Source organism: Oncorhynchus masou, chromosome 19, assembly GCF_036934945.1.
Source record: "Oncorhynchus masou masou isolate Uvic2021 chromosome 19, UVic_Omas_1.1, whole genome shotgun sequence".
NCBI lineage: Eukaryota > Metazoa > Chordata > Actinopteri > Salmoniformes > Salmonidae > Oncorhynchus > Oncorhynchus masou.
The window spans coordinates 38,135,712-38,148,769 of NC_088230.1; the positions used below are offsets into that span (position 1 = coordinate 38,135,712).

The following is a 13,058-nucleotide window of genomic DNA, read 5'->3' on the forward strand; positions in this document are numbered from 1 at the left end:
TGGGTTCCCGAGTGACGCAGCGATCTGTGCTTGAGGCGTCACTACAGACACCCTGGTTTGATTCCAGGCTGTATCACAACCCGGCCGTGATTAGGAGTCCCATAGGGCGGTGCACAATCGGCCCAGTGTCTTCCTGGTTTGGCCTGGGTAGGCTGTCATTGTAAATAAGAATTTGTTCTTAAAACTGACTTGCCTAGTTAAATAAAGGTTTGATAAAAAATTAAATAAGCCAATCTCTGGCAGACTCTCTTCAGTCTTTTTATTATTAAAATATCAATAATATGTACATAAACCCTTTTCAATTCACATTAGCAACGGGAACGTCACGAGCCGAGAGAGGGTTCTGATGACATTCTTGCTTTGCAGCGTCACAGCTCAAATGTACTTTAAAATGTTACAATTAGCCACTAGCCAGTAGGCTAAGCATGTAAACTATTCAAGTCGCTAGTTCCTAGCTCACTTTATGCAAGAAACTTTTCATGCATCTACCATATTACACTCCTGATTTAATGGAAATAATTCACAAGCATGTGCAGACATCTAAAGGGTTGATTTTTGTTGTTGTTAATTTAGTTGCAAGGCAAACAGTGGCACAGCTGCTAACGTTAGCTAACAACATTTACTTCATCAAGTAACTTCGTCATAGAAAAAATGTACGTTTACTCCTCTCATATGAATATAAATGTACAGTAACGTTATCATACTGTCATTCGTATTATACAAAGCTAGCAAGCTAAACAAAATGTCTGCACCCATTAGCTTACTAGTTAGCTGAATACTAGGTTGAAGAGGACAAAGGTTAAGACAATGGGATTCTAATATTCCGTAACTCATCATAACAAAGGGACTGGCGCTGGTAGTTAGCAACGGCGCTGGTAGTTAGCAACGGCGCTGGTCGTTAGCGACTGGCGCTGGTAGTCAGCGACTGGCGCTGGTAGTTAGCGACTGGCGCTGGTAGTTAGCATCGGCGCTGGTAGTTAGCGACTGGCGCTGGTCCCAGATTAGGGACGACTTTGTCTTAACCTGTATATCTTCAACCTAGACTAAATGCTAACGTCAGCCAATGTTCCATTGCTTTTCGGCCTACCTTCGAACAAAACATGCTAAATTTCATAAAGATCATGCAAATCATTACATTGTTAATTCACTGGGCAGTTGATGCTCGGGTTTGCATTATAATAAATGGTGTTATGAAGATTCCCGTACTGCAATATCAGATTTAAAAAAAATAAAAATCAAGTCTCTAATAAGGAAAATGTCTATACATTTCAGCTGTTTCAAAAACATTGCTCTGCTATTACCATTTATACTGTAGGAGTGTTGGCTCAACGAGACAATTCTGTTTACACTGTCCTGCTTGGAGGGGGGTGAAACTGTCTCGCAAGTGTGTGACCTTCGGAGAAAATTTGCAAATGTACATTTTTATTAATGTCTCAAGAATCGAAATCTCCTTAACTCTCGTCAATGTGAAAAGAGCCTAAGCTCATGTACCTAGACCCTGTTCACACTATGGTGCCGAATCCGATCTGAACCCTTCTGCTGGCCCTGATAGTGCCTTTCCTCCATGGTTCCAGCATCTATATCCCTCACGACGCCAGGACAGCGGAGTCAATCACCACCTTCCGGAGACACCTGCAACCCCACCTCTTTAAGGAATACCTAGGATAGGATAAAGTAATCCTTCTCACCCCCCCCCCCCCCCTTAAATGATTTAGATGCACTATTGTAAAGTGGTTGTTCCACTGGATGTCATAAGGTGAATTCACCAATTTGTAAGTCGCTCTGGATAAGAGCGTCTGCCAAATGACTTAAATGTTAAATGTAAATATAGTGGATGTGTAACCAGGCCAGCACTGTGCAGCTCAGCTCAGTTGAGTGAAAACGGTATCACTTCCTTTTTACAAAAAAAAAAAAAATTCAGTCAGAGTGCAGTATTTTATATATTGTTTTATTTCATTTCACCTTTATTTCACCAGGTAGGCCTGTTGAGAACAAGTTCTCATTTACAACTGCGACCTGGCCAAGATAAAGCAAAGCAGTGTGACACAGACAACAACACAGAGTTACACATGGGAGTAAAACAATAAACAAGTCAATAACACAGTAGAAAAAAAGAGTCTGTATACATTGTGTGCAAAAGGCATGAGGAGGTAGGCGAATCATTACAATTTTAGCAGATTAACAGTATAACTGCAGAACAGTCATTCTATAATTTCTGCGTCCCCCCCAAAAATACAGCACTTTTACGGCATTTAATGATTTTTTTTTCCCTTCGGGTTTATGTGTAGTCCGTAGTTAATGTTCAGTGAACGTGGGTTTTGTTACGGAGCAATAATCTATTCCTGCAACAGGTCGAGGTCTTAGAATGTGTGCATGTCGTCGTGGTTACCGTGTAACATCCGAGCTGTATAATTTGAAGGTTTTACTACAAGCAGTAGCAGAAATGGCGCGTTGAGGTGCTGGGTATGTTTTCCCTATCTAGCTATTTTATCCCCCGGTGGGGAAGGCCCACCTCAGGGCCGTACTTCAACTGACAGAGAGAGTTAATACCCAGCTCCTCAGGGCAGTACTTCAACTGACAGAGAGAGTTAATACCCAGCTCCTCAGGGCCGTACTTCAACTGACAGAGAGAGTTAATACCCAGCTCCTCAGGGCCGTACTTCAACTGACAGAGAGAGTTAATACCCAGCTCCTCAGGGCCGTACTTCAACTGACAGAGAGAGTTAATACCCAGCTCCTCAGGGCCGTACTTCAACTGACAGAGAGAGTTAATACCCAGCTCCTCTGGGCCGTACTTCAACTGACAGAGAGTTAATACCCAGCTCCTCAGGGCCGTACTTCAACTGACAGAGAGAGTTAATACCCAGCTCCTCAGGGCCGTACTTCAACTGACAGAGAGAGTTAATACCCAGCTCCTCAGGGCCGTACTTCAACTGACAGAGAGAGTTAATACCCAGCTCCTCAGGGCCGTACTTCAACTGACAGAGAGAGTTAATACCCAGCTCCTCAGGGCCGTACTTCAACTGACAGAGAGAGTTAATACCCAGCTCCTCAGGGCCGTACTTCAACTGACAGAGAGAGTTAATACCCAGCTCCTCAGGGCCGTACTTCAACTGACAGAGAGAGTTAATACCCAGCTCCTCTGGGCCGTACTTCAACTGACAGAGAGAGTTAATACCCAGCTCCTCAGGGCCGTACTTCAACTGACAGAGAGAGTTAATACCCAGCTCCTCAGGGCCGTACTTCAACTGACAGAGAGAGTTAATACCCAGCTCCTCAGGGCCGTACTTCAGCTGACAGAGAGAGTTAATACCCAGCTCCTCAGGGCCGTACTTCAGCTGACAGAGAGAGTTAATACCCAGCTCCTCAGGGCCGTACTTCAACTGACAGAGAGAGTTAATACCCAGCTCCTCAGGGCCGTACTTCAACTGACAGAGAGAGTTAATACCCAGCTCCTCAGGGCCGTACTTCAACTGACAGAGAGAGTTAATACCCAGCTCCTCAGGGCCGTACTTCAACTGACAGAGAGAGTTAATACCCAGCTCCTCAGGGCCGTACTTCAACTGACAGAGAGTTAATACCCAGCTCCTCAGGGCCGTACTTCAACTGACAGAGAGAGTTAATACCCAGCTCCTCAGGGCCGTACTTCAACTGACAGAGAGAGTTAATACCCAGCTCCTCAGGGCCGTACTTCAACTGACAGAGAGAGTTAATACCCAGCTCCTCAGGGCCGTACTTCAGCTGACAGAGAGAGTTAATACCCAGCTCCTCAGGGCCGTACTTCAACTGACAGAGAGTTAATACCCAGCTCCTCTGGGCCGTACTTCAACTGACAGAGAGAGTTAATACTCAGGGCCGTACTTCAACTGACAGAGAGTTAATACCCAGCTCCTCACGGCCGTACTTCAACTGACAGAGAGTTAAATACCCAGCTCCTCAGGGCCGTACTTCAACTGACAGAGAGTTAATACCCAGCTCCTCAGGGCCGTACTTCAACTGACAGAGAGTTAATACCCAGCTCCTCAGGGCCGTACTTCAACTGGCAGAGTTAATACCCAGCTCCTCAGGGCCGTACTTCAACTGACAGAGAGAGTTAACACCCAGCTCCTCAGGGCCGTACTTCAACTGACAGAGAGAGTTAATACCCAGCTCCTCAGGGCCGTACTTCAACTGACAGAGAGAGTTAATACCCAGCTCCTCTGGGCCGTACTTCAGCTGACAGAGAGAGTTAATACCCAGCTCCTCTGGGCCGTACTTCAACTGACAGAGAGAGTTAATACCCAGCTCCTCAGGGCCGTACTTCAACTGACAGAGAGAGTTAATACCCAGCTCCTCTGGGCCGTACTTCAACTGACAGAGAGAGTTAATACTCAGGGCCGTACTTCAACTGACAGAGAGTTAATACCCAGCTCCTCACGGCCGTACTTCAACTGACAGAGAGTTAAATACCCAGCTCCTCAGGGCCGTACTTCAACTGACAGAGAGTTAATTCCCAGCTCCTCAGGGCCGTACTTCAACTGACAGAGAGTTAATACCCAGCTCCTCAGGGCCGTACTTCAACTGGCAGAGAGAGTTAATACCCAGCTCCTCTGGGCCGTACTTCAACTGACAGAGAGAGTTAGTACTCAGGGCCGTACTTCAACTGACAGAGAGAGTTAATACCCAGCTCCTCAGGGCCGTACTTCAACTGACAGAGAGAGTTAATACCCAGCTCCTCAGGGCCGTACTTCAACTGACAGAGAGAGTTAATACCCAGCTCCTCAGGGCCGTACTTCAACTGACAGAGAGAGTTAATACCCAGCTCCTCTGGGCCGTACTTCAACTGACAGAGAGAGTTAATACCCAGCTCCTCTGGGCCGTACTTCAGCTGACAGAGAGAGTTAACACCCAGCTCCTCTGGGCCGTACTTCAACTGACAGAGAGAGTTAACACCCAGCTCCTCAGGGCCGTACTTCAGCTGACAGAGAGAGTTAATACCCAGCTCCTCAGGGCCGTACTTCAACTGACAGAGAGAGTTAATACCCAGCTCCTCTGGGCCGTACTTCAACTGACAGAGAGAGTTAATACTCAGGGCCGTACTTCAACTGACAGAGAGTTAATACCCAGCTCCTCACGGCCGTACTTCAACTGACAGAGAGTTAAATACCCAGCTCCTCAGGGCCGTACTTCAACTGACAGAGAGTTAATACCCAGCTCCTCAGGGCCGTACTTCAACTGACAGAGAGTTAATACCCAGCTCCTCAGGGCCGTACTTCAACTGGCAGAGAGAGTTAATACCCAGCTCCTCTGGGCCGTACTTCAACTGACAGAGAGAGTTAGTACTCAGGGCCGTACTTCAACTGACAGAGAGAGTTAATACCCAGCTCCTCAGGGCCGTACTTCAACTGACAGAGAGAGTTAATACCCAGCTCCTCAGGGCCGTACTTCAACTGACAGAGAGAGTTAATACCCAGCTCCTCAGGGCCGTACTTCAACTGACAGAGAGAGTTAATACCCAGCTCCTCAGGGCCGTACTTCAACTGACAGAGAGAGTTAATACCCAGCTCCTCTGGGCCGTACTTCAGCTGACAGAGAGAGTTAATACCCAGCTCCTCTGGGCCGTACTTCAACTGACAGAGAGAGTTAACACCCAGCTCCTCAGGGCCGTACTTCAGCTGACAGAGAGAGTTAATACCCAGCTCCTCAGGGCCGTACTTCAACTGACAGAGAGAGTTAATACCCAGCTCCTCTGGGCCGTACTTCAACTGACAGAGAGAGTTAATACTCAGGGCCGTACTTCAACTGACAGAGAGTTAATACCCAGCTCCTCACGGCCGTACTTCAACTGACAGAGAGTTAAATACCCAGCTCCTCAGGGCCGTACTTCAACTGACAGAGAGTTAATACCCAGCTCCTCAGGGCCGTACTTCAACTGACAGAGAGTTAATACCCAGCTCCTCAGGGCCGTACTTCAACTGGCAGAGAGAGTTAATACCCAGCTCCTCTGGGCCGTACTTCAACTGACAGAGAGAGTTAGTACTCAGGGCCGTACTTCAACTGACAGAGAGAGTTAATACCCAGCTCCTCAGGGCCGTACTTCAACTGACAGAGAGAGTTAATACCCAGCTCCTCAGGGCCGTACTTCAACTGACAGAGAGAGTTAATACCCAGCTCCTCAGGGCCGTACTTCAACTGACAGAGAGAGTTAATACCCAGCTCCTCTGGGCCGTACTTCAGCTGACAGAGAGAGTTAATACCCAGCTCCTCTGGGCCGTACTTCAACTGACAGAGAGTTAATACCCAGCTCCTCAGGGCCGTACTTCAACTGACAGAGAGAGTTAATACCCAGCTCCTCTGGTTTTCACCATACACTTCCCAATGGAGGTTACAATGTGCCACTAATTAAAAAATAATTATATATATATATGGTACACACAAATATATATATATATATATATATATTTGTGTGTACCAAATAGCACCCTATTCCCGACGTAGTGCACTACCTGTATGGACTCTGGTCAAAAGTAGTGCACTACCTGTATGGACTCTGGTCAAAAGTAGTGCACTACCTTTATGGACTCTGGTCAAAAGTAGTGCACTACCTGTATGGACTCTGGTCAAAAGTAGTGCACTATATAGGGAATAGGGTGCCATTTGGGATGTAGCCGTTGGCTACTGAAGTTCAGGGCTGAGAGACAACAAGTAGATGACCTTTTGACCTGACTGTTAATGATGGGACTATAAGATTTAAGTGCCAGTCTAGAGGCCTACTGTGTTACAAAGACGTACAACATAATGACTACTACAGACCAGGGCTGAAGTCCACGTTCTCCTACATGAGAGCTCGTCTAGATGATTATGTTAATGAGGTGGGTCAGCCCAGCTGGCTACTGTGCAGTATTTAGGGACTGACTTCATACTGTATTATGGTCTATCATTGTGTTAGTGGTGCCCCCTAGTGGAAGCTGTACCTTACTGTCTTTTTGCAATGGAATATTCTGACATTTTGTTTAGCAACAGTATGTCGTCTTTCTAAAACATGTAGTTCTGTCTCTCCAGGCTTCATCAAGTCAGACCTGCAGAGACAGAAGGCTAACCAGTTGGCCAAGGCAGCTGTAAGTATGGGTAGATGTGGAGGGGGATTAGGGCAGTGTGTCCGTGTGTGTGTGTGTGGTGGGGGGGGGACCTGAAGTCCCAACAAGTAAAAGAAGGAAAGTTCTACCTTGTGGGGACATTTCCCACAACCCCTTGATGAGGACAAAGGCTATGTTAAGGTTAGGTTAAGGTTAGGTTAAGGGTTAGGTTTAGGTTTAAGGGTTAGGTTTAAGGGTTAGGTTTAAGGGTTAGGTTTAGGTTTAAGGGTTAGGTTTAAGGGTTAAGGTTTAAGGGTTAGGGAAAATCGTATTTTGAATATAAATTAATTTTAGGTCCATACGAGGATAGAATAACTTTATTTTTATTTTATTCAACCATTATTTAACTATGCAAGTCAGTTAAGAATAAATTATTATTTACAATGACGACCTAGGAACATAACGTGTGTGTGATATCTGCAGCTGAGTATTTCTGTTGTGCAGCATGCTCCCAACGTCACCTAACAACAGTCTTTTGATGCTGCTCCTAGAATAACTTGTCTCCTCTGTTCTGTCTGCGTTTGACGTCTGTCTGCGTTTGACGTCTGTCTGCGTTTGACGTCTGTCTGCGTTTGACGTCTGTCTGCGTTTGACGTCTGTCTGCGTTTGACGTCTCTGTCTGTCTGATGTTGTCTACCTGTCTCTGTGCTTGACGCTGTCTGTCTTGTTTTATGTCTGTGTTTGATGTTGCCGTTGTCTGTCTGTTTAATGGTTTGTGTCTATTTGATGTCTGTCTGTGTTTGATGTTTTCTGTTTGTTGTCTGTTTTATCTGTGTTTTGAGGTCCACTGTTGCCTGAGGTCAAATTTTGACGCCTTCTGACTGGAGAAAGAGTCTATCATACAGACCGATGCCGATTCCATTGTACACTAACCTCCGGTAACTGACATCGTCAGTTGTCATTATTGTTTTTGATAATTCTATTGAGATTGAATCCGTTGGACCGCAGAATGTTGAATCCGTTGGACCGCAGAATGTTGAATCCGTTGGACCGCGGAATGTTGAATCCGTTGGACCGCAGAATGTTGAATCCGTTGGACCGCGGAATGTTGAATCCGTTGGACCGCAGAATGTTGAATCCGTTGGACCGCAGAATGTTGAATCCGTTGGAACGCAGAATGTTGAATCCTAATGATCACATGCTTGTCTCACTACTGGTAACGTTGCTGTGAGATAAAAAAATTTAAAAAAGGAGAAAACAAAAGACAGGAGGTCAGAGAAAGCAAGAAAGAGATTGTATCAATAGACAGATATATTTGAGACTGTTAAACATGAGAGAGAGCAGTGTTAACCAGAGGCGATTGACAAGACATTGTGGCTGATTTGAGAGGTTGAAGAGAGCGTCGTTCTTGACCTTTGCCCCTCAGACTAGCATTCCGTTTGGGACATAGTCTGTTGACGGGCAGATCTGAGAGAGGTGTTTTAACCTGGTAAACTAAGGTAAGATAACGTAACTCTCGGGGAAAGAAAACCTTGTAACTCCCATTTTGGCCCCTTTTTAAAAATTGTTACAATGTATTGAAAGTAAGCAATAATCCTCTCGACGTAATCTGAACATTTCATGACTCTAGTCTCGAACCAAGGAAAACCGTTTTCCAAAATAACCTCGGACGTTTCATAAATGTAAATTCATTAATGTCCTTTTCCTTTTTCCTGAGAATCTGGTTTTAGACGGCGACGGCGACACAGCACTTTCCTCCCCCCTGACCTCAATATAAAGGTCAATTAAAAATAGACTGTCTGTTCCAGGAGGACGGACTTCTCTCTGGACAGCAGCAGGGCTACGGGGCCACGGCTCTAATCAAGAGACTGGACAGCCCTTCTGATTCTTCTCAGACTTGATCACTAACCCCTCCCTAACGCTTACACTCTTAGCTCGAACCTCAGACGAGCCAAGGTAGGGGCACAGCAAACCGAAACCAACAATCACCACACGCTTCTCTGTCCACTATTCTCTTAGGGGTGAATCCTAACTTCCTAGTTTAAATCAGATTAGAATGCAGTCTCCACATTTTGACATTCGTGCATAAACAAGTGGAAGTTAGGATTCCCTCTTTCTCTGAACCTCTTTCACTTTTGACCAAAAAGGAGTTGAGATTTCCTTGAAGATTTTTTTTTATTACTAAGACGTGTCTTTTTCTAATTGGCAAAAAAACAAAAAAAATGGGCTTCACATGATTTGAAGTGATAAGAAGCTTTCTGGAAAAATGTTACCCCTCACATCTCAATCCTCTTTTCTTTCCATCTTCACTTTCCACCTCACACTCCAGATTCCATGATTAATGCACAGCTTCTGATCTTTTCACCTGTATTTAGTATAATAGGATTCATGTAGTATCTCTGTAGTATAATAGGATGTATGTAGTATCTCTGTAGTATAATAGGATGTATGTAGTATCTCTGTAGTATAATAGGATGTATGTAGTATCTCTGTAGTATAATAGGATTCATGTAGTATCTCTGTGGTATAATAGGATTCGTGTAGTATCTCTGTAGTATAATAGGATTTGTGTAGTATCTCTGTAGTATAATAGGATGTATGTAGTATCTCTGTAGTATAATAGGATGTATGTAGTATCTCTGTAGTATAATAGGATGTATGTAGTATCTCTGTAGTATAATAGGATTCGTGTAGTATCTCTGTAGTATAATAGGATTCGTGTAGTATCTCTGTGGTATAATAGGATGTATGTAGTATCTCTGTAGTATAATAGGATGTGTGTGGTAACTCATGTTTGTGTAGTTGGGTCTATAAATACACTGAGTGGACAAAACATTAAGAACACCTTCCTAATATTGAGTTGCACCCCCTTTTGTCCTCAGAACAGCCTCCGTTTTTGGGGCATGGACTCCACAAGGTGTTAAAAGCGTTCCACAGGGATGCTGGCCCATGTTGACTCCAATGCTTCCCACAGTTGTGTCAAGTTGCAGTTCTTAAGTTGTACTTCTTGACACACTCAAACCGGTGTGCCTGGCACCTACTACCATACCCCCGTTCAAAGGCACTTCAATATTTTGTCTTCCCCATTCACCTTCTGAATGGCACACATAGACAGTCCATGTCTCAATTGTCTCGAGGCTTAAAAATCCTTCTTTAACCCGTCTCCTCCCCTTCACTGATTTTGAAGTGGATTTAACACAATGGATCCTAGCTTTCACCTGGATTCACCTGGTCAGTCTATGTCCCTCAGTCTAACCTCTGGAACTCAGTTCCATAGCATTTTTCTTATTCCATTGTTCCCCTTTTAATCAGGGACTGGATTTTAGACCTGAGACCCCAGGTGTGTGCAATTAATTATGAGGTAGGATAGAAAACCGTCACCTCGTAGGGTGAGTTGAATACCCCTGGTCTATGTCATGGAAAGAGCCGGCGTTCCTAATGTTTTGTACACCCAGTGTACATTCTTGTATTTTATGTAGCATATTATGTTTATTGGTATTTTAGTTTTTCCGTTATGTTGCCACAGATACTAAAACAGTTGGTCTACTTGCTCTTGTAATAATATTAGTTGCAAAATTCTAGTTTCGAGTGGGGAAAAAAGTTCATTTTCCATAAATCCTGGTTGTGAGATTCCTGGAATCAGAAGGAAATGAGCCGGATTTATGGAAAACCTGGACATGTTGGGAAAGAACTTTGCAACCCTTTATCAGGAACGTCTTGAGCTGGAACGATTGACAGATTGTTTTGATTGACAGGTCCCTTCAGATCCCGAGGACGGGAACCTCCCTGCCTCCGCAGTCCTCGAAGGAACCAGGTTTTAGAGACGGACGATCTGCTGGAGACACACACACACACACACACACACACACACAGTAAATCACCAGCATCTCCCACCCTGTGGAATGTGAAGTTTAGGGGAGGAGCACAATCAGGAAGTGTTTACAACCACTTCCATTTAACATTGTCCAAAAAGACATCCAAAATTTATGCAACAACAAATATTATTTCTGTATAATTTCTAGATGTGCCATATCTAATCCACAAAAATGTTTACTGTTCAAAATTAGCACAAATAATACTGTCGTTCTACAGTATACACTGAGTTTATAAAACATTAACACCTGCTCTTTCCATGATGGACTGACCAGGTGAAAGATATGATCCCTTATTGATGTCACTTGTTAAATCCACCTCAATCAGTGCAGATGAAGGGGAGGAGACGGGTTAAAGAAGGATTTCTAAGCCTTGGGACAATTTGAGACATGGACTGTGTATGTGTGCCATTCAAAAGGTGAAGGGCCAGACCAACGATTTATGTGCCTTTGAACAGCGTATGGTAGTAGGTGCCAGGTGTACCGGTTTGTGTCAAGAACTGCAACGCTGCTGGGTTTTTCCAAGCTCAACAGTTTCCAATGTATATCATGAATGGTCCACCACCCAAAGGACATCCAGCCAACTGGACACAACTGGGGGAAGCATTGGAGTCAACGTGGACCAGCATCCCTGTGGAATGCTTTGGACACCTTGTAGAGTCCATGCCGCGAAGAATTTGAGGCGTTTCTGAGGGCAAAAGGGGGGGTGCCTCAAAGTATCATTTAGCTTTTTTTTTTAAAGACCAAATCTAAAGTTTGAGGATCCAGACACTTTTTATTTTATTTTACTAACCCCAATCCTCGTGCAGTACAGGGGCACTGGGGGGGGGGGGGCGGAAACAACAAATGTGCTAAAAAAAATCAAAATGTGGCCTTTTAGAAATCGTTAGATGTTGTTCCCGATGAAATTGTGTCATTCTGAACTTTTATCCAAATACATTATATTTAATTTTGTAGCGACTGAAGCGTCACTTCTTTTTGTTCATTCTAGCAGCAGACTGACTATACAGAGAATGGAACAGCTGGATGGGGGAAATGGCTGGAGTTGCACGAAATGGAATATAATGTTTGCGGATAAAGTTCGGGAAGGACACAATGTCACGTGTAGAAAGACCTGCCGCTCTATACTGCGCGCGTTTTCCATTTCTAAAAGGACGTTTTTGGAGCGTGTTGTTTTTTTTTTTTCAGAGCCCCTTTACAACGAGGAAGTAAATCGCAAGTGTGGGTAATTTTCTCAAAAACAACTGTAAGAAAATAGACTTAGTTGTAAAAAATAAAGCAAACTTGTCCTTTTTAAGGTTTCAGTTGCATGGAAGCTTTACTAAAACTACCACAAAGACATGTGACATCCGTTTTCAATATGTAGCCATTGAGGTTGATTTTGCTAATCTTTTGTCGTTAAAAAAAAAAAACAAGTTATTAATCTTTGAAAGAATGCACAAATATCTTGGATAAATGTTTTTACAAATACTGATCGTGTCAGACTAATAAAGGGTAGAGTATTTTTGTAAGATACTTTTATACTACCTGTATCTATAAAGTGAACCCCCCCGTCACTTTTCTAGAAACACAGATTTTATAGTTGTGTATAACAGTCCATGTTGTTCTGTAAATGTCACATATATTTAACAAACAGGTCTGTTTGTTGAAATAAAGAATGGTTTCCTAAAGGTATTTGAGCGATTTTCAATGTTTGAATCTGTAACTGTTTTCCTCATTATCACATCCTGCTAGCATAGCATGCCCACTGTCAGACTGGCCCTTTTACAGAGCACAACTACCTCATAGATGATGTCACATCCTGCTAGCATAGCATGCCCTCTGTCAGACTGGCCCTTTAACAGAGCACAACTACCTCATAGATGATGTCACATCCTGCTAGCGTAGCATGTCCACTGTCAGACTGGCCCTTTTACAGAGCACAACTACCTCATAGATGATGTCACATCCTGCTAGCATTGCATGTCCACTGTCAGACTGGCCCTTTTACAGAGCACAACTACCTCATAGATGATGTCACATCCTGCTAGCATAGCATGTCCACTGTCAGACTGGCCCTTTTACAGAGCACAACTACCTCATAGATGATGTCACATCCTGCTAGCAGAGCATGTCCACTGTCAGACTGGCC

At 44.1% G+C, this 13,058-nt stretch overlaps 1 protein-coding gene across 3 annotated transcripts in view; it reads left to right on the forward strand.

The window, feature by feature from the left end:
* Positions 1–12,601, forward strand: part of LOC135506251 (heme transporter FLVCR2-like) — a 67,159-nt gene extending 54,558 nt beyond the window's left edge. Inside the window, exons 9-11 of one of the 3 annotated variants that reach the window (XR_010450359.1) lie at positions 7,042–7,097; positions 8,864–9,011; positions 10,811–12,601. Coding sequence is in view for 2 of the 3 variants with exons in the window: in XM_064925773.1 (XP_064781845.1) it covers positions 7,042–7,097; positions 8,864–8,956 (149 nt within the window). In the remaining variant the exon portion in view is untranslated. Of the gene's footprint in view, positions 1–7,041; positions 7,098–8,863 lie in introns of all 3 variants that reach the window. The other 2 variants (XM_064925773.1, XM_064925774.1) reach the window with 2 other exon arrangements.
* The last annotated feature ends 457 nt before the right edge of the window (positions 12,602–13,058 follow it).